We start from the raw sequence: 22124 nt of genomic DNA, 5'->3' as shown, positions 1-22124 counted from the left end.
TATGCTACATGTTAAGGTATGTGGCATTTAAATCAAAATATATTATTTTCTAGTCTTTTACTGCATTCTAATATCTGTGCTCTTGAGGTTCTTTATGTCTCTTTTTTCTTTGTGGTGGGAATACTGTGTACTGATGTATTACTTCTGTGCGTCTTTCCCAGTTCCATTTCCAGGAACACGACATTGGCAGGTTGAAATCAGCCTTGATGTATTTCCACCATGGAAATCAGCAGATACCCACCAGGACTTGAGTTAATGTTGTATTGATCATCTGGATGTCATCTAGACAAAGTTGATTTTGCAGGTTAAACTTTAAAGTGTCATGTCTATAGCTCTTCTGGCACTGAAAATTGAGAAAATAGTCTAAATAGTTTTTCAGGATTTGAAAACCTTTATCTGACTGAGCAAAGTTGCTCACATGAAGTTCTAACATTTGTCTTCGTCGTTTCATTTCATCTCACGTTTTCACCTAAACAGAAGCATCAGCAAGCCTTCATGTAGGAACTATACTCATTGGCTCTGGCTACAAGAATGATCCAAAAATCAGTGAAGACATTCAGTAAAATGCCTGATATCCAATAAAGGCACTGGCTATATGGAGTTTATAATATAGAGTTTCATGTAATGTATTATCATATATAAATTGTGCACATACATCCTTCCATCAGTAAAATCTGCTGTAAAGTTTTGTATCTACATACATGCATATATTCCCCCTCCCAGAAAGCCAGCACACAGATGTGAAGAGAGACTCATGGAGGGAACAGCATTATAGGCATCCTGAATCTATAATGGATTATGTGTGGGCTGGGACTCATTTCATCTCATAACATCATAGCTCATTAGCAGCTCTTCCATGAAGCTTCTCTGGTCCCTTGGGCGGGTCAGCTGTCCTCTCTGTCCCCTTCGTCATGCCCTTCACCATGGGCTCACCACCTGTGGCAGAGCGGTGTGTGGCAGAGGCCTGGTAGCTAAACCACCGGGTCTGCATCCCCGCTGCTGTGGACTAGTGGTGTGGTCTCACCCGAGATACGGCACCAGCTTTCTGTCCGTCCCCATCTGTAATGGGAGCAGTGATAGGGTCTGCCTCGTGCGGTTGTTAAGAGCCGATGGGTATCCTGTCCAGGGTGCCTGATGGTGAGCACGGCGCATCATCCGTCACCCTCTTCAGCATCTCCTCCCAGTCACGTCGAGTTCCTTTGCCACAGGGACCTGCCGGTACTTGCATCCCCAGCGTGCAGCGGGCACGGTAGCCTTTGCTGCTTGATGAGTGAGTGGGCCTCTGGCCACCTAACCTCCGGTCCACTGCTCTGTAAGCGGCACCCACTGCCCCAGGACCTTTGCACTTGCTGTTCTCTCTGCCTGGATCCTGCCGGCGCTCTTCGCCTCGGTGTCTGCACAGCTTGCTCCTTCGTTTACCGCTGAAACGTCGCCTCCTGAGAGACCGTCCCCGACCACCCTCTGTAAAACAGCATCCTCGCGTCCCCTGTCAGCCTCCCCGACACTGCTCTGTTTTTCCTCGCTGACCCGTCATCTTTTGCTTGTGGTCTGTTTTGGTCCCTGTTGAGTCCCCAGTGCCTAGTCTGGTAAACCCCTTTTGAATGTGTGAGTGGATGATTCTCTAAGCCCCCCAGATGCTGGTCTGGTCTCCTTCCCTCTCTCCCTCCCTGTCTGATAACTTGATAGCCCAGATCTTCTGTTTTCCCCTGGTCTGTGTCCATCTGGCTCTCCCGTTCCCCTCAGACCCGCCTTTTCTCCAGGAAGCCCACAGTCGCCAGATGCTCAAACCACACCTTGACCCTGAAGCCCAGCTGCCTGTTCTCCCCAGGTCTTTCTCCGTCTCGCTGAGGGGTGCTAGGCTGAGTGTTTATTCCAAGTGTAGCTAGCCACAGTCGAGAAATCATAACTTAAAATTGTTCTTGGATAGAGCACAGGGCTAGAACTCTGAGAACTTGGTGGCTGCAGCCATTGCAGAGTCAGCCTGGCCATGCAGCTCCCCGTCTTCTGTCTTCACAGCCCGACCTGGGGTTTGGGGGATGCTGGGAGCCTGCCCTGGGGGAGGAGTGTGACCAGCACGCAGCTCGAGACCCACCGGCAGCGCACCCCAGGGGTGCAGTGCAGTCCTGTCTTCTGTGTCAGGGCTTCTTGTAGAATTTCATTTGAAAAAAGATTACCACGACTTTATGAAAGTTTGAAGACCACTCTTGAGGCAATTTTACCAAATTCTAAAATACCTTATTTTACATTCTTTCCCTCTTGAAGATGAACTGACTGGAATCCTTAAGAAATTATCACTTGAGAAATATCAGCCCATTTTTGAGGAGCAAGAGGTAAGCATATTCTTTTTGAGTGTCCACTTAAATCTTAGCATAAAACAGTTGTCTAAATATGTAGGTTGTCATTCTTTAAGCCTGGATTGATCTTTTTCATTGAGATGGCTGAAGAAATAGAATTTGTGTTCAGCACATTTGGTTCATTCATGACAGTGAAGTCCTGGGGACCTTACGGCTTGTTTTGTTGTAATAAAATTTTGTAATTTTGAGCTCTGCTCTCTGTAGTAAAGTTTGTGTCTGTTCTGTTCTCCTTTAGTTGAAGGGGATTGCCTAGCCAGTTTTTAGGTTTAAAGTAGATTAAAAGCAAACTGTAATGAATCTGTGTTAAGTATCTGGACATAAAGTGTCTATTAATCTAAGAGAATTCCTGTTTGCTCACACTCACAATCCTAAAAGCACTCACAATCACGTTCTTAAAAATTACTGTTCTGCAGTTTGGCAGTTTCTCAAAATGTTGAAGAGAATTACCACATGACCCAGTAATCCCGCTCGTAGGTGGGTATATACCCACAGTAATTGAAAGCATGCATTCAAACAGTGTTCACAGCAGCGCTATTCATAATAGCCAAAAGGCAGAGATAGTCCAAATGCCCATCAATTGATGAATAAATAAATAAAATGTGTTATCACTCTACCCTGGAATGTAGCTTGGCCATTAAAAAGAAAGAAGTACTGATACACTCTGCAAAACAGATGAGCCTTGAAGACACTGTGCTAAGTGAAAGAAGTTAGTCACAAAAGGCCACATATGGTATGACTCCATTTATATGCGATGTCCAGAATAGGCAAATCTGTAGAGACAGAAAGTAGATTAGTGGTTGCCAGGGAATGTGGGGAGGAGAGAATGGGAGTGATTGCTAATGAGTATGGGTTTTCTTTTTTGGGGTGATGAAAATGCTCTAAAATTAAGTGTGGTGACGATTGCGCAACTCTGTACTAAAAAATCATTGAGTTGTACACTTTAAATGGGTGAATTGTATGGTAAGTGAATTACATCTCAATAAGATGTTAAAATTTTTACTGTCAGCGAAATAAAACTCCTCAGTGGGCCTATTAGCTACCAGGGTACAGTCACGGGCTTAGAACATTCCAGTGCCCAGTTTAGTACACGACAACGGTCACAGTTAATGTGGCGTGAGAATCCCACCTTGTCTCTGGCAAGCTTGAGACCCAGTTAAGGAGTTTGTGTTTCGGTTCAAGAAGTCAGGGGTGCCACGACTTTCTTCCTTGTTTTGCTTTTCTGCACTATCCAGTCTGTCCTTCCTGCCTTCTCGATGCCGTAAGCTTCAGTGGCAGTTTTTCTCATTGTCAAAAAAAATCTTTCCTGTTTGCAGATGGCTGCCTGCTTTTATTTCATGTGTTCCATGCTTTCTGAGGAGCTGGCCACGGGGACCCACACGCGGGCTGGGTGTGGGGTCTCTGCCTCAGGTCTGGGATGGTGGGGGGAGGGGAGTGTCCAGCAGGGTCAGGGGGCAGATGTTTTCCATCAAAACCACGTCACCTGTTCCTTCAGCCTGTCAGTGCCTGGTGGTCTGTAAAGCCCCAGAGAGATGCAGGGAGCTTATCGTTATCAGAGGGGCCCTCTCTGCATCTCAGAGAGATCATGGTGTTTGGTACGGCAGCAGGCCCTTCCCCACTGACTCAAACTTGGTTCAAGATTTTTTTTTTTTAACCCAGGAAAGTAAAATGAAAACTGAAAGGAAGGGAAGAAATTTCTCCTGGAGCTGAGGCCCCGGCAGGGATGCCAGAAATGTTAGAATTTCTCCGGTAAAAACCAGGGATGGAACAGCTTTGAGATGCCCATTTTCTGAGCCCTTCTCTGCCTCGGCTCTCCACGGTCTTTCTTGCCTTCATTGCTTCTGCTTGTTCATTTTCTCACTCTGTCTTCCCACAGTCGGCATCTCTCTTGGCCTTGGGGGGTGACCACGGTGAGCACCGCCGTATACTTGCATTTTCTGTCGGCCTCCTGTGCTGTTCAAAGTGCAGCAATGTTGCGATGAACTTTCTATCAGCAGGACTTGACTTTCTACCACCCTGGTCACCCAGATTACCGTCTCAGAGACTTCCCTTACTTATTTTATTTTCAGAGTCTTTCCAGAATGCACTTCTAAACATTCCAGGGTGAGAGCTGAGGAGAGCTTATTTTTAATGATATTTTCAAATAAACATTCAGCATAAAGCCGGGAATTGAAATTAGTGAATCATCATTAATTCACTACTAGTAAGCACTGATAGCTCATAATCGCGATAGTCCGGTTGTGGTTGGGAGAAAAGAGGGGTGGCACCGAGCAGATGGCAGCAAATCCCCCTCTCTCTGCCCAGGTGGATATGGAAGCCTTCCTCACGCTCACCGACGGGGACCTGAAGGAGCTGGGTATTAAGACAGACGGCTCCAGGCAGCAGATCTTGGCAGCAATTTCTGAACTGAACGCAGGCAAGGTATTGTTCTCAGTCTCTTTTTCTTTCTGCTTCAAACAGCCGAGAGCTTCACTCGGCTCCTTGGCCCTGGTGTTCCAGGGACCTTCGTGGTCTGATTTTGTCTCCCCTACATACCTGGTGGAGGCTGGCCCCACTCACACACTTCTCATGGCCAGCGGGTCACTGCCTTCCAGTATATCCGTTCCTTTCCCAGGCCTCTCTTCTCATAGGATGGTTTCTCTTTGGATCCAGTTCAAATATTCCCTCCAATCATCTCAGGGCTGGGTTTTGCCCTCTGGAGCACAGTGGAAGTTGATGAAGACAGGCCCCCAAGTCAGGCTGACCCAGCTCCTCCACTTACAGTGACCCTGGGCAAGTTGCACCCCTCTCTGAGCCTAGCTTTCTGGTCTGGAGGGTGGGGGTGGTGGGCAGACTGCCAGGACCGAGATGCTCAGAGATCTGCCAGTCGCTGTTGTTACTGTTGGCACCCTGCACTTCAGTCATCAGCTTTAAAGTTCAAGATTGCAACACCCCCACCCACCCAAAGGCACGTGTGCAAAAAGCAGACAAAACACAGAAGCGAGGCGCCGGTCCCTGCAGCCGTGCAGTTGCTCTTGGGCTGCTCACATTCCTCTGCCCTCTGCCTTTTCTTCTATTGGGGGCTGGAGTTTTTTGTCCCGTATTCCATAGCAGCGTACTGAAAAACCTGAACAAAGTTTTTGGCCAAGCCAATATACTTGCTTACGTGATGCTCCTTCACACTTTGCCTACAGCTCCTCACTTGCTGGGCAGTAATGGGATGTTACCATTGTAAACAGTATCAGGTTGGACCTCCCTGCCTTTATGCTTTTTCTCCTGCTGTTGTGTTCCTCAGGCTGTGTTCCACAACATGAGGTTATGTCAGAGACTGTGACCGTTTTATGGTTCTGTCTATATGTTGCCGGGTAGGCACAGAAATATTGATCGGACCTGTAGTGACGATGGCAAGTGAACATCCATGTAGCATCTTGTCATTCGCAGATCACTCCACGTACATGTCCTTGGTTAATCTGGGGGACCGGTACCCTCACAGTTCCCTTGTTCAGCCCAGGAGCAGAGCTGGGGATGGGGAGGGCGGATCTGTATGGAGGCAGCTCCCCCAGCCAACCCTACCGCTCTTCCCCAGCCCGCCCCTCGCCCGCTCAGGCTGGGGGCTGGTTTTACTGCCGTTGTTGTCATCGCTGTTTTGCTTGTCTGTAGGCTCTGGGGTGGGCTTCCCTGCTAGCTCAGTGGTAAAGAATCTGCCTACCAATGCAGGAGATGCAGATTCAATCCTTGGGTCAGGAAGATTCTCCTGGAGAAAGAAATGATCACCCACGCCAGTATTCTTGCCTGGGAAATCCCATGGACAGAGCAGCCTGGATGGCTACAGTCCATGGGGTCACAAAAGAGTCAGACACGCCTTAGAGACTAACCAACAACATCTAGGCTGTGAAGTGGGCCTTCCAAATGTTGTGGCTGGCATTGCTACCCACGTATGTGAGCCTGAGTATTTTCCCGCAGGTCTTTTCTGCTCTGTAAGTAGAGTCTTTTCCTTGATTCTGCTTACCTGTCCAAGACACTCACTGCCTCACTTTACAGAGAGGGAAGCAGAGGCTCCGAGAGGGACTGTGAGCCCTGACCCCCAGACCCGCACCATTTCTGCTCTTGCCTTAGACATGAAGGGCAGGAGATGGGCAGGTCTTGGCTGCTAGGAAGGGTTCATCCAGGGAACAGAAAGCTTGGGGTGGCTTACTGTGTGTGGATCACCCGAAGCAAGCACTGAAGTCTTTGGACCATTGATTTATTCATGAAAAACTTGTCCTTTGACTCTCTGCCATGTCCCAGGTACTGTGTGAGTGCTGAGCATGGAGAATCACTCTGAGCCCAGCACTGCTCTGAGCACATCACGTCTCGTCACTCACGTCACCCTCGCGGAAGGCCTCTGCGGCTGGTTCCAGTCTACAGATGTGGGGACTGAGGCCCAGAGAAGTCAGGGAACTTGCCCGTAGTCACCCAGTCAGTGAGTGGCAGAGCCAGGGTTAGAATCCAGTGTCTGTGTCCTGCCTCGGTGCAGCCCACAAGCACAGGAGAGGCAAGCTGCCGTGAGAGCTGCCAGTGAGAGGGGGGTGCCTGGAAGACCTCCCCGGGGAAGGGCCGGAGGGCCGCATCTGAAGGAAGATGAGAACCCCCTGGCAAAGGGGTAGGAGAGGGGTACGGGCAGAGGGAAGCAAGTGTGTGCACAGGCGCTGTGTTGACATGTGTGGTGTATTTAAAGAACTAAAGGGGACTTCCCTGGTGGTCCAGTGGTAAGACTCCAGGCTTTCACTGCGGGAGGCACAGGTTCAATCCCTAGTCAGGGAACTAAGATCCCGCATGCTGTGCAGCGTGGCCAAACGTTTTTAAAAACTGATTAATGAAAAGAGCTAAAGAAGTGGCTGAATCATGGAGAGCAAGGAGCCTGGTGTGAGAGGAGGCCGGAGGGGACAGATGAGGCTCCCAGCGTGGTCGCGGGGTAACCCAGTCAAGTACACAGAGGCTTCTGTGGGAGGACGAGGTGAGTGATGGTCAGGAGGCTCTAGCTCAGGAGTTAGGATCCTTCCTTCTTCAGGCCTGCAAGGGCCAGACGTGTGAGCCAAGGAGAGCATGGAGGTGAGGAAAGCCAAGCCTAGACCAGTCGAAAAGGAAGGACAAAAGAGGTTATAGATGGAGGGCTGGTAAGGACCTTAGAGGGCGTGGGAAGACTGGAGCTGGGTGTCCAGGGTCTGAGTCTTGGTAGATGATAACTGCCAGCATTTCTGGAACCTCCCCTCTGCCGTCTGTGGCCATGGCCTCCTTGGTCCAGAATCACAAAAAGAATACACACTGGGTTGGTTTGCACATCTTAGGCAACTTAATAGTCATCGTCAGAGTGGATGATATGACGTCTTGAGCCCCACTCCACAGGAGGATATTTTTCTTAAAGTCTGTACAGACTAGGACTTTTCTTTTTAGTTTTCTCTCAAATCCATTGGCCCCCCCCTTCTTGCTCACTAAACAGGGCCCCGTCAAGAGAAGCAGAGTAACAGCTGTTGGTGATTGTCATAGTTCAGGCTGCAAAACAAAGTACCTCAGCTGGGGTGGCTTATCATTGAAGTTTAATTCCCACAGTATGGAGACTGGGAGTCCAAGACCAGGCTGCCAGAGTGGTTGAGTTTGGTGAGGCTCCTCTTCCAAGTTGCACGTTGCCACCTTCTCATGTCCTCATGTGGCCCAAAGTAGACAGAAGCTAAATCTCTGTTTATCTCTTCTCATAGGGACATGGATGGCATCACGGGAGCCTCCACCCTTATGACCTCAGCTAATCCTAATCACCTCCCAAAGGCCCCACCTCCTAACACCACCATCACTTGAGGGGTTAGGGTTTCAACACAGGACACAAACATTTAACCCATAACAGTGATCTTTCTTGGGGCTCTCCGCTGACCACCTCCCAGCTGAAAGTTACCAGGTGCTTCCAACATGCCAGGACATCCATGTCCTCCCCACAGGCAGTATCCACCCTGCAAAGTCAAGCGATCCCCCATGAGATCGGTACAAGGGGAAGGGGCTGATCTGAACAGATTGCCGTATAATAACCCTATTATTGGAGGGTCAGCAGTGCCAGAGTCCTGTGGAAATGAAGACCGTGTCTATCAACTGTGTCTGAGAGCAAAGATGCGATTGGGAGAAGCTGAATGTCACAAAAGCAAGTGTATCTTCCCTACTCTAGCTCACCATTGCAAGTCTGTGCTGCTTCTTAGAAAGAGCAAAGTATTTCCCAGACTGAGTGTGGCTTCTAAGAGCTCTTTGGATGCCTGGGGCCGCTTCTCTTCTGGGCTGGACCCGCCTGACCCCAACTCCTGTCTTTTTGATTGCTCCAGGGCATGAGCTTCTCCTGACGTTCATCCTTTTACTTCTGAAACCCAACCTTGGCCAAGAGAGTACCCACTGTGGTTCAAATGCTCTGTACGTATCTGAGAACTCAGGACACACGGGAGAGGATAAGCCCAGCTCTCCTTGCCCCCTCACCCCCATGTCTTTCTAGCTGCAGTCCACAGCACACTGGGGGCTTGTGGAATCAATTTTTTAGTAGTTCATGAGCAGCATTTTAACAAGGGAAGTAGAATAGAGTAGAAAGTATCAACATTCTCTGCAGGTGAGAAGACTAAAGCTTGTTTCAGTTGCATCAATTTACATGAGTTGTGATGTAAAATGTATTTCTTACATAATCAAAAAAGTTTGAATATTTCAGCCAAAACAAATTTGTTTTAATGAATATTCACCCAAAACCTGGCTCAGCCATGTGAATGTTAGCAAAGCTGTGTGGCCCCTCCGCCTGCAAGCCATTTGACTTCCTGATGAACCCACCTCAGTATTCGAGTTAGAATAAGCAGAGTCTGCTTATTAGTTTGTTAGTTTCAAACAAGTGGTATATTGGAAAAGGTTAACCAGAAATGATAGCCTGAATTTCACCTTTAGTTGCTCCTAAGCCATTGCTTCTTTCCATTCCCATTTTTTGGTGATTATCAAAGCTGTGTATATTCATTGTACTACATTTATGCAGTACCAGAAAGGGAAAAAGAACTTACAAAGGAATCATAATTTGGCCACCCAGAGGCCAGTGCTGTTGGTATTTGGGAAGATCACTCTGCAGTGTTTTGTGCTGAGTATTTTTCTTTATGTGGCTGAGATAAATTTAAATCTATAATTTTATATTCTACTTACTGCGTTTAATGTTAAATATATGCAGTTATCCATGTCATTAAGAACTCTTTTAATATAATAAAATTTGCTAGGATGCACTAAAATTATTTTTCTTTAATCCCTACTTGTTGAATATGTAGATATTCAAACTTTATATAGATAGTGCTGCAGTGGGCAACTTCATGTATGAGCCTTTCTAATTATCTCCTCAGAATAGATATCTAAAAAAAAAAGTGAAATTATGGAGCCAAATAGTCTAAATCGTGGTATATGGTACTTCATCCTGAAATACCTTCCAGAAAGAGGTAGTAAACATCTGCACCAGCTGTGGATATAAGTTCCAGGGGCACCCTTGTCAGCACTGGGTACTATGCATTTGCTTTTTAATTTTTATTAATTTGATAGGCCAAGAAGTATGCCTTGTGTTAATTTGCATTTCTTTAACTACTAGACAGACTGAACATTTTTTTTTTTCTACTTTTAATGGCCATTTGCTTTTTTTCTTTTGAGAATTATCTGGATGGTCCTTTGAAGCCTGGGGTTTCTAAAGGGCAATTATCATTATCATCTTCAATCAGCTGTGGATGCAGGGAGTGATTATGGTTTTCATCATCTACGGCTCACTCCTGAGGTTAGGCGCGCGCTGGAACCCTGTCTCACCCTGACCTCATTTCTCAAGCAATTAAGGCTAAGGTGGTCTAATAATGACGTGGCTGTCATCCCTTCTATTTATTTTTTAGCCCTCTGCAGTTTGCACAGTTTCACCCCGTTCATTATCTCAGGTTGAGCCACATCACAGCACCAGCATGCAATGCCTTCCCCTATTACAGACATAGAAACTCAGCAGCGTGGGGTCACGCCTGACACAGAGTGAGTGGTGGAGCAGGGGTTCGGGGCCCTCTGGCCCCACCTCTGATGTTCTGACCTTTGCCCCATAGCCCTTAGTTGTGTGTTGATGGAGTCCTGAAGGCACTTTTCCAGGTGTCTGGGATGGATTCTGTGAAGGGAGACTCTTCCTGCCCTTCCGGGTGTCCAGGAGCCTCATCAGCAGTAGAGGTCCCTGCTTGGGGGTCTGGAAAGGGCAGTCCATGAAATGAAAGAAGAGGAAGGTTAAAGTCTAGTCATGTTTGATAGAGGTTTGTTTTTTTTTTTTTCTCCCTACTCTTGGCAGGGAATAGTTTTCCAGAGATTATTCACTTTTAATTTGCTTTATTTTTTAAAAAATTTATTGAAGGATACTTGCTTTCCAACATTGTGCTGGCTTCTGCCACACATCATCATGAACCAGCCACAGGCATACACCGTCCCCTCTGTCTCGGACCTCCCTCCCATCTCCCACCCCATCCCACCCCTCCAGGTCGTCACAGAACACTGGGCTGGGCTCCTGTGTCACACAGCCAACTCGCGCTGGCTGGCTGTTTCACTTTAGATTTTGACCACATTTATTTGTGGGTTTAAAAATATTTTTGTAATTTACACTACTGCCCTCTGAGGTCAGGACATGCCAGCCTCCTGCTACCCACCCACACAGCCCAATGTCAGCAGCACCCTTTAAGTTATAATTATCATCTTCATTTTATAGAAATTAAGTCGCAGAGAGATGAAGTACCTAGCTCAAGGTAACCCAGCTTGTAAATGGGAGGGGTTGGAATTTGAACCCAGGCTGTTTGATTCCAGTCTCTGTTATTAACTCTGTATCACTGCCTCTCAGTTACGTATTCAGTGAAGATGTTCTTTGGACTTAAAGTAATGTCCACATCCCCCCTCTTTTCCCATCTTAAAATGTGTGAGTAAAGGGTGGCAACTAGGAGGGGAGTTTGCAGGGATGGGGTGAGAAGTGAATCACTATGGAGATGGACCTGTCATCTTTTGGACAAGGGGGAGTCAAGGCAGTTCAGACTCTGAGTCTGTATCAGGAAGTTCGGCTCCTGGAAAACTCCCTGGAAATATGCACAGCGCAGGGCCGGGTAGGAGGTGTCCGTTCTGGGCCAGATGACCCGAGATAAGTCATGTCTGCTCTCTGGGTTCTGCTGCCCATCCTCCTCTGGGAGGTTGGATCTCTGCATCTTGGGGGGCTCTCCAGCCCTGGCATGCTGTGTTTGTGGGTGCTGACTCAGAATGTTTTTATTAAACCCAGTGCTCTTTCAATTAGGTAATTTGTTTTCCCCAAGACGCCCATGGGTTTTTCAAGTATGAGTTAAATGTTAACAGCACTGTGTCAACTGAATTAATGGTTAAAAGATTTAACAAGACTTTCTGTGTCTGTTTTCAATTTCCTCCACAGGGACGCGAGAGACAGATTTTACAGGAAACCATTCACAGTTTCCACTCTTCCTTCGAGAGCAGCGCCAGCAACACCAGGGCCCCTGGAAACAATCCTTGTACGTGACCCTCCTCGTGGTCAGCAGCGTGAGCTTTCTGAACCTCAGTATCCTCTTCCCATGGCCGATGCTCCCGCCATCATCAGACCTTCCCCATTCCTGAAACACATTACACCTTGACACACCACTGTGCCTTAGTCCCCATGCCTGAAACACCCATTTCCCCCGCCTGCTGCAGCAGCTGGTGATGCTTGTTGCTGTAACAAAAGGCCGACACGGTGGAGACTTATTCTCCCATGAAGTCCAGTGTGGCTGCTTCTGCTTGGCAGAGGCACATGGTGATTCAGGGACCCTGCTCTTCTCATCTCTGGCTCTGCCGTTCATGGGAGCTTATGGGAGCTTCCGAGTCTTTGTTTCTGGCTGGCAGAGGGGAAAGGGATGGTAAAGAAGGCATAAGCATTTCTTAGCTGTCTTGCTGTTAACTGCTCACATTCCATTGGTTCCTCCTTCTTATGTCCCATCGGCCACTCCTAGTCACGCGGCCCCACCTGGATGCAGAGGAGACTGGGAAGTGTAGTCATGTTCAGGTGGTGGCCTCACAATACAGAACTCTGTATTTTAATGGGGGAACATGTATTTGGGGCAAGATTAGCCACTCTTCCATAGCTTCCCTTAGGCCTTCTAACTTATCCCTGATGGTCCCTAATGTCGCCGATCAGATGAAGCCTTTCCCAGCTGCGTTATGCAGATCTCACTCCCCCAGCCGCCGGGGCCCTGACTGTTCTGTGTGGTGCCCCTGCTTTAGCGTGTCTCTGCACCTGCTGCAGACGGCACACAGCAGCTGTTGAGGATGTGTGTGCTGAATGCATTTTTCTTTCTCGCAGAGGCAGCCTTTTGTAGAGGGAAAAGGGGGAGGCCCAAGGTGTCACTTTGAGGAATCTCTTTTCCTTCCTGACCTTCAGTCTCCTTGTCTGTGGTCAGGCAAGACAATGCTCTGATATTCCACGCTGCTCACCCCATAACACTGTAGGGCTTTTCCACTTTGAGTGGGAGCAGAAAACTCATATATTACATTGTAGAAGGACTTAGGTGCTCACATTTTCTAGGCGAATTTGGAATTTTTCCTCAGGCCACATTCCTCAGGAGGGAATCAGTGCGTGTAGTGTTATACTATGTCATATTCTGGGAAAGGGACTTTGACTTTTAGGTCCAACAGGTTTCTGAAATGTTTTCAAGCATGTAATTCATTCGACCATCCCTTGCCGCATTTCTGCCATGTGCTGGGGATGCAGAGATGAGTCAGATCCAGTCCCCACCCTTGAGGACCCGGACAGCAAGAGAAGATGTGAATGGATGGTCCTGTCCTGAGGGGGTGCACGGACAAGTGGAGAGAGCATGTGCTCTGGACTCAGGCTCAGGGTTCTGGTCCAGCCCCGTGGCTGGCCAGCTGTGTGGCCAGGGTCAGGTAACTTGGCTTCTCTGTTGGTGCTTAGAGCCAGCGTGCATCAAGTGCCTGATCTGTGGGACATGCACAGTGGATGGGAGCCTTTGCAGCGTCGTCACCTTTGCTGTGATCTCTACTTGGCTGCATACTGGTCTCCTTAGGTACAGCTTCTCATCTCCCCCTCTCCTGGCCATGAGCGCCCCTTCCTCCTCTGCTGGCTGCTAGAGGCAGTCATGACCATGCTTCCCGGAGTCTCATCATGTTCTCCCTCCCATCAGTGGATCCAGCAGGTGCTATTCCTCCTTCGTCCTCTCATCCTCCCCCCTGTAGAAGCCAACTTCCTGCATGACTGGAGAAAGAGGTTTTATTTTAGACATCACTGACAGACGCCTTGACACATGTTCCTCGCATCCCAGCCTTCTCTAAGGAGACACACTCACTGAGCACCTATTTTGTGCGGCCGCTGACCCCAGCGTCATCTGTCCTCACCCCCAGCCTGGGCACCGCCATGGTTTAACCTCATCCTGCATGCTGGGGACACAGACACGGAAGAGCGGAGCTGTAGGCCAGTTCCCCAGCTGGGAAGGAGCGGAGCTGGCTGAGACCTGGGTCTAGTGGGCTTCTGAGCCCATGCTTTTGCCGACTCTTACAGACTCCTGGGGCTCGAGGCACCAGGGGTTCTCATGGTTTTAATGTATTCATATCTTCAGAGCCCATCAGTGTGTGTACGGTTGTTTGTCCCTAAAACACACACGGACCCCTGAGTTGGGTGCTGTGAGGTTTGGTGTCCATTCTCTGCTCTTCTCCTGCCCTTTTCATCCTGTATCTGCAGATGTCACTTGGGTAAGTTTGATGGAATCTGTGTCACATGCAGGAGCTGTGCTGGGGGTCAGCTTTCCACAAACGTGCACCTCCGAGATCTCATCTAGTGACCTCAGATGGATAGTCTGCTCATTCTCATTTGGCAGATGGGAAAACAGGCTCACAGCAGCTGCTTCCTTCGTCTTTTTCACTGGACCCAGTGGTTCTGAGTCTTTTTCTCCCAAGAAGTTTGTGGGCTGGTTGGTGAGAGATCCTTGGCACCCTTTCTGGACCGTGGTCACCCACTTCGTGGTGGCCCTATGAGGTGATCCATCAGCATTTCTCAAAGTATGTTCCTTGAAACCCTACTTCCATAGAATGTTAACAGGTTTTTTTATAAAAAGTAAAGGAGGAGGGAATTTATATGTGACAGTGGGAGTGAGGCTCTGTGTTTAACAGGTTTGGCAGATACCGAAACCCAGTCACGTAATGTTTGCTGTATACACCTCAGAATCCTTAAAGCTCCACACGTGGGGGAATCTCTTCAAGGGGGCCATACTATCATTGTTGTTCAGTAGCTCAGTCATGTCCAACTCTTTGCCACCCAGGCTGCAGCGCACCAGGCTTCCCTGTCCTTCACTATCTGCTGGAGTTTGCTCAAACTCATGTCCATTGAGTTGATATGACTGGTAGCATTTCCCACATGTTTGATCACAGAATGCTGCTTCATAGCACTCTTGCAAGACGGGTTCCTTGAACACTGTCAGGGAAACCCTGCTGTGACCGGGCAGCTGCAGTCATGAGGCCTCACAGCAGCTGGGGGTGGGCCCAGGGGGTGCTCAAGGCCTTTAGCTGGGTCAGAGTCTTTGGTAAACTGCCTCTTCCCAGCACCTCTCTGCTTGGCAGTGGGACATCACGGTGAGGGCATCCTCTGATGGAGAGGATCTGAGCAGGATCCTGCCCAGAGGGCTCTGCATCCAGGGTGTCTCCTGCAGGGTCAGAGCAGCATTTCCCAGTGCTGGTACGGTGTCCTGTCTGGCAAGTGCTGCGTGTCTGAGCCCTGTCCCCAGTGGCCAGGAGAAGGCTCCCACCTCCTTGCTTCAGCACTAGACCATTACACGGAGGCCGCAAGTTTTGTAAGAAGACATTTGCTTTTTCATTCACCGTACATTTACTGAGCATTTACCCTGTGCCCATCCTCTGCTTGTGCTTTGGATTCAGAGATGAAAAACACTCACCTCCCCACTGAAATGTTGTGAAGTGATTGGCCTCCAACTAATAAAAAAAAAAAGATTTAAAAAAAAAAAAAAAAAGAAAAACACTCACCTCTGCTCTCAAAGAATCCACAGTATCTTAGAGGAGGCAAGCACGTAAGTGTCCGTGAGGAACAATAAAGGTGTGTGTGCTCGACTGAGGACATCGTGGGTTGACACCTCAGGTTGGCTTGGATGCGCCCTGTTGGAAAGACTGGGTCCAAAAGGGGGAGTCAGCACAGCTGGTATGCGGGGAAGACAGTGCTCCCCAGTTGGGACAGTGTGTGTGAAGGCAGGCAGTGTATGACATTTGTGGGTTAAACATTGGGGGTATGTTAGATATCTGTTACTCCAATTTTTGGTTCTTTTCTTTGAAACGCATAGCACTGTATCTATAGCCAGTCCTAGCACTGGGTTCTGGCTCAGCTGCATCTTAATGGGTGCTGTGTTTCTTCCCCTCCTTGAGTCTCGGTTTCCCTTTTGGTTCCCAGGGGGGCAGTGTTCTGAGGGTCAGATGAAGGGGAAGACCATTTTCACACTATATGGAGCTCGGCAGATGTGAGAAATCTCCACGGTGGTTGCCGATTTGAAATCTCTCTGCCTGTTTCTCCCTCTGCCTACTCCTGCTTGCCCTGATGCAGTCGGGCCAGGCGGGCGAGGCCAGAAGCAGCAGCCTCCAGCCCGAGATGGCTGCAGCTTGGGTGGCTATGCTGGCGTTGGAGCCCTGAGGCAGTGAGGGTTGGTGGCGGATCCCACCCTCTAGCTGTGGCTGACTCTGGTGTTTATGTCACTGGGTGGACAGAAAGCAGCAGGAAGGCCTTCCAGCCTGATTACAGGAGCTGATCCAGGGCAAAAAGGAAGCAGGAAACTCCTCCAGTTTGTTCTTGCCTCAGAGCTGCCTATGGACACTGCCAAGCAGGCCAGGCCTGGGCTAGACAGTTGTGGACATCTACACTGACCTTCCAAGAAAGCACGTCTTGAGGGCTTGGGACCCTTCCTAGGAAGATTCTGCAGCCCAGATTGAAGGTGTTGTAAAGCACCACCTGTATTTTTTTTTCAGGCAAAATAATCATATCTCAACCGACAGATCCTAGTCAGCATATAAAGAGACCTGATTCTTTCCCTATTGAAGTTGATACCAAATTCTGCAGGACCAGCCAGGGACTGAATCTCCTCCCTAGGGGAGGTGGGTGGTGAGTCCCCTTTATGGCTTCCTTCCTAAGGCAGGGACCACCCAGGGCCCCTCTTCAGGGTCCTTCCTGCCCAGTGGGTTGAGCCAAATCCCTTCCGTGTAAGGTCCCTCCCAGTTCCCATTGGAACTGCCTCCCGGGGGCTCACAGATACAGGGCATGGCCATCCTCTTGCGAGACCTTGTTCCCACTGTCCAGGTGTCTGGGACAGGGCTTGACCTCAGCACAGCCACTGGATCCTATGATAAGAGACCCAAGTGCTATTTTGTCTCGGCCCTTCTGTGTGTCCCCATGTTCCTCACCGTCAAACACTTCTTTCTATCATTGTTTTTCCATAAAGGGACTTGATTCTTTGAAGGATTTTTGTTTGCCGAATGTATATTAAATAATGTCTTCTCACTTTGATTGTGCTCATAGAAAGTATAAAATGCTGCTCAGATTTCTTCCAGTGAGAACTGTTATGGAGCAAGTGCCTATGGTGTGCTGGGCACTTCTGTAGCCTCACCTTCATGATAATCTCATGAGTCTGCCTTAAAATCCCTTTTCCACCAATTTGGTGAGTGTGGCACACATATTAACCTCACCAGGGTCACCCTGTAATGGGGGAAGATTGATTTGAGTGCAGGCCTCAGCTCTGAATTCTCCTCATGCTATCTTGCTAACTTGCCACACAGAAATGTTGAACTGGGATAAGCCAAGCCAACCACAAAACAAAGCTTTGTTAGTCTTTATAGCTTGTTCACAACTTTGTGTGTGTGTGGGGGAGGAGAGGTGTTCATGAAATACTATAATACTATACACACACACACACACACACCCATACAGCTTGGAGATTCTCTTTGTTTCTGCTAAGAATCTTTACAAATTGGGTGACTCCCTCATCTCCACCTCTTCTGCTGTCAGTGTCTCATGCTGGCTGTATTCAGCCATATAGAGCATTAGGGAAACAGAAAGTCACATAGGTCCCAGTCCCAAAACAAGTGAAATGAGGCCAATGTCTGAGACCCCCAGTTCAGTTCTGTTCAGTCGCTCAGTCGTGTCCGACTCTGCGACCCTATGAACCACAGCACGCCAGGCCTCCCTGTCCATCACCAACTCCCAGAGTCCACCCAAACCCACATCCATTGAGTCGGTGATGCCATCCAACCATCTCATCCTCTGTTGTCCCCTTCTCCTGCCCTCAATCTTTCCCAGCATCAGGGTCTTTTCAGATGAGTCAGCTCTTCGCATCAGGTGGCCAAAGTATTGGAGTTTCAGCCTTAACATCAGTCCTTCCAATGAACACCCAGGACTGATCTCCTTTAGGATGGACTGGTTGGATCTCCTTGCAGTCCAAGAGTGGGGAGCAAAAACTGGGGAGACCTTGGGAGTAGGACCAACTGTCCATGAGAAAGAACATTCCAGGGACCAGAGCTACCTAGAAGGGAGAGCATCCCCCAGATGGGCCCCCAGAGGCTGCTCAAGCCCAGGGCAGCTGGAGAGGGAAACTCGGACTTTGGATGCAGATTGGACCAGGCAAGTGTCTGCCAAATGACCCAATGGTGGAGGTAATAGGGAAAAAAGTACAAGGCAAAGAGTTTACCTGATTTGAAATATACTCATTTTATGAGGGTGGCCTTATTCCTGACACAAGTCTGTATTACTTTGAAGGGTGGGGGTGGTGGTAATGGTAGTTTTAGTTTTACAGGTGTGTGAAATCCAAAATCTGAGAAACATTGTTCTAGATCACTTTTGAGTCCTTTCCAGCGTCCTGAGTCTGTGAAAATCTATAAAAAGAAGGGGAAGTGGTTCCTCAATAAATATCAAACTTCCATATGACCCAGCAACTCTACTCCTACTCCAAAGAATTGAAAACAGATATTCAAGCAAAAACTGGTTTGTAAATATTCATAGCAGCACAATTCACAACAGCTACAAGGTAGAAATAACCCAAATGGCCATCAATAGATGAATGGATAAACAAAAGTGGGATTAGCCACACAATGCAATATTGTTCAGCCATAGAAGTAATGATCTACACTACAGTATGGATGAAATTTGAAAAAAGCCAAGAAAAGGAGAAGCCAGACACAAAAGACCACAGAGGATGTGATTTCCATTTATAAGAAATGTATAGACTTGGTCAATCCATAGAAATGGAAAGCTGAGATTTGGGGGCTGAGGAAATGGGGGGCCACTGCTTCACGTGTAGGCAATTTCCTTTTGGGGTCAGGATAAAGCCCTGGAACTAGGTAATGGTGATGGGTGTATCAATGTGCCACTGAACTGTACACTTTAAAAAATGGTTAGAATGGTAAAACTTTACGTATTTTTTGCTGTAATTTTTAAACAAGGAAGCAAAGGAGAGCTCATGACCTGGCTGGTCTTCCACCCCTCTGTTAGGGTTCACTTCTCGTCCTTGCTCTTCAGTGTGAAGGACAGGTATCCACGGGTGGTCTTGCTCCCTCCCCTCTGCCCGTGTGTACACCCACATTTCTGTCCCCCTCATCAGAGGTGTCCAGACTGACGGTCTCAAGCAGAGCCCGGCACGGAAAACACGCAGGAAGGAGCTGGGGCCGCCTCGCCCGGGCTCCGGGGGCAGCGACCCCCTGGGAAGGCGGGACTGCTCGGTGCGGCACTTCATGCTCCCTTGCCCTCCAGCCACTTCTCTTGGTCCCATTTCCTATCTGCACGCGCCTCGGGGCTTCTCTGCTTCACTTGTCCGTAGTCCTTCCACAGAACAATTGTCTCCACTTTGCTCGGAATAAGAAACACTCCCTTTGAGTCTCAGCGCCGGCCTGGACACTCAGGCCGCCGACAGGCCCCAGGTGCCCCGAGGCCCGCTTCCACCACCAGCCTCCGCGCGTCCGGTGACGAGGCCCGCGCCGCCGCCGGCCGGTTCCGCGTTCCGCGCCCTGCCGCAGGTGTCCACCGCCAGACCGTTGCCCGAGCGAGGCGCCGCAGGCCAGCGTGCCCTCAGGGTGCGCGCCCGCGGAGGCGGGCCTGGGAGCTGGGCACGGTGAGTGTGAGGCGGAGCGTGTGTGGAGAGGCGCCCGAGCTGTAACGAAGAACCTGGAACCGGAGACGGTACTCCAGAGTTCCTGAAGCTTCTGGAGGTTCGCTTCACTGCTGAGGTGGTGTCGGGAAGCGAACTTTACTCACTCTTCAGAAGGGACAGTGGCCGAGAGCCCGAGTCACAGGGAGTCCTCTGGGGGAGTGTCTGTCAGGCCGCCTGAGGCGGCAGACGTGCCGCCCGTCCTGTACATGATGGCGGCTTCCTCAGGTAAGCGACTTCTGTGGGATTTTGTTGTTGTTTGCCGCACGACGCGGCAAGCGGGATCTTAGATTCCTCACACCCCCCCCCCGCACCCCACCCCACCACCCTGCACCCCCACCCCAGCCCACCCCCTCCGCACCCCACCCCACCCCCATCCCCACCCCACCCCACCCCATCCCGCCCCCTCCGCACCCCACCCCCATCCCACCCCACCCCCACCCCACCCCACCCCCACCCCACCCCACCCCCACCCCACCCCCTCCGCACCCCACCCCCACCCCACCCCACCCCCCCATCCCCATCCGCACCCCACCCCCACCCCACCCCACCCCACCCCCACCCCACCCCACCCCATCCCGGTGAGTATATTTTGAGGTACTTGATATAACACGCTGACTTTTTACATCCTCTTTTGAGCCTCAAGATTAGATATATCTTTCCCAAGAACCCTGTGGGGGTTCTAGGATGCACAAAGCCTGGGGCTGTGACCCATAAGGAGCCCTTCTCCTGATAGAAACTTCCCACCTGGAAAAACCCTCCAAATGGGTTCCTGCTGACACTTCCAGTGGGCTGGGGCTGTGACCCATAAGGAGCCCTTCTCCTGATAGAAACTTCCCACCTGGAAAAACCCTCCAAATGGGTTCCTGCTGACACTTCCAGTGGGCTGGGGCTGTGACCCATAAGGAGCCCTTCTCCTGATAGAAACTTCCCACCTGGAAAAACCCTCCAAATGGGTTCCTGCTGACACTTCCAGTGGGCTTTCCAAATTTCTTGAATTTTCAACTAAGTTTATAACTGGAGGCCTATGGACATGGCACTCTGCTTTATTTGTTTGTTTATTTGAAGTATAGTTGGTTTACAATGTTGTGTTAGTTTCTGGTATACAGCCAAATGATTCAGTTATTCTTTTTCATATTCTTTTATTGGATATAGTTCCCTGGGATATACAGTAGGACTTTGTTGTTTGTCTGTTTTATGTATAATAGCTTATATCTGCTAATCCCAAACTCCTAATGTATCCCTCCTTCCCCCTTTCCTCTTTGATAACCATCAGTTTCTATGTCTGTGAGTCTGTTTCTGTTTTGTAGATAAATTCGTTTGTATCATATTTTAGATTCCACATATCAGGGATATCACATGGTGTTTGTCTGATTTACCTCACTGAGTGTGATCATCTCTAGGCCCTTCCATGTTGCTGCAAATGGCATGTTTCATTCTTTTTTAATGACTGAGTAACATTCTACTGTATGTGTATACACCACGTCTTCTTTAGCTATTCATCTATTGGTGGACATTCAGATTGCTTCCATGTCTTAGCTATTATAAATAGTGCTGCCATGAACATAGGGGTACGTGTATCATTTTGAATTTGAGTTTTCATCTTTTCTGGATATGTGCCCAGAAGTGGGATTGCTCGATCATATAGTAGCTCTATTTTTAATTTTTAAAGGAACTTCCATGCTGTTTTCCATAGTGGCTGTACCAACTTACATTCCCACCAACAGTGTAGGAGGGTTCCCTTTTTTCCATGCCTTCTCCATCATTTATTATTTGTAGACTTTTAATGATGGCCATTCTCATCCGTGTGCAGTAATATGTCATTGTAGTTTTGATTTGCATAATTCTCAACATTGAGCATCTTTTCATGTGCCTATTGCCTATCTGTATGTCTTTGGAGAAATGTCTATTTATGTCTTCTGCTCATTTTTTGATTGGGTTGTTTTTTTGTTTATCAGTTGTATAAGCTATTTATGTATTTTGGAAATTAAGTCTTTGTTGATCACATCATTTTCAAATATTTTCTCCCAGTCTGTAAATTGTCTTTTCATTTTGTTTATGGTTTCCTTTGCTGTGCAAAAGCTTATAAGTTTGATTAGGTCCAATCTGTTTAGTTTTGCTTTTATTTCTATTGCCTTGGGTGACAGACCTAAGAAAACATTGCTATGACTTATGTCAAAGAATGTTTTGCCTATATTCTCTACTAGGAGTTTTATGGTGTCATATCTTATATTCAAGTCTTTAAGCCATTTTGAGTTTATTTTTATCTGTGGTATGAGGGAGTATTCTGACTTCACTGGTTTATATGTGGCTGTCCAGCTTTCCCCCACCACTTGCTAAAGAGACTGTCTTTTTTCCATTGTATATTCTTACCTTCTTTGTCAAAGATTAATTGACTGTAGGTGTGTGGGTCGATTTTTGGGCTCTCTGTTCTGTTCCATTTATCCGTTTGTTTGCTTTCCTGCCAGTACCACACTGTTTTGACTACTGTAGCTCTGTAGTATTGTCTGAAATTTGGGAGTGTTGTATCTCCAACTGTGTTCTTTGTCCTCAAGATTGCTTTGGCAATTCTGGGTCTTTTATGGTT

At 48.5% G+C, this 22124-nt stretch overlaps 1 protein-coding gene across 1 annotated transcript in view; it reads left to right on the top strand.

Moving 5' to 3' along the window:
- The window catches only part of ANKS6 (ankyrin repeat and sterile alpha motif domain containing 6), a 53404-nt gene extending 36458 nt beyond the window's left edge, over positions 1-16946 (top strand). Inside the window, exons 13-15 of the mRNA XM_061132864.1 lie at positions 2263-2330; positions 4656-4772; positions 11779-16946. Coding sequence (XP_060988847.1) covers positions 2263-2330; positions 4656-4772; positions 11779-11883 — 290 coding nt within the window. The 3' untranslated portion in view covers positions 11884-16946. The remainder of the gene's footprint in view (positions 1-2262; positions 2331-4655; positions 4773-11778) is intronic.
- The last annotated feature ends 5178 nt before the right edge of the window (positions 16947-22124 follow it).

The sequence above is a fragment of the Dama dama genome, chromosome 29 (assembly GCF_033118175.1).
Source record: "Dama dama isolate Ldn47 chromosome 29, ASM3311817v1, whole genome shotgun sequence".
Taxonomy (NCBI): Eukaryota; Metazoa; Chordata; class Mammalia; order Artiodactyla; family Cervidae; genus Dama; species Dama dama.
This window is presented reverse-complemented; position numbering and strand designations above follow the sequence as displayed.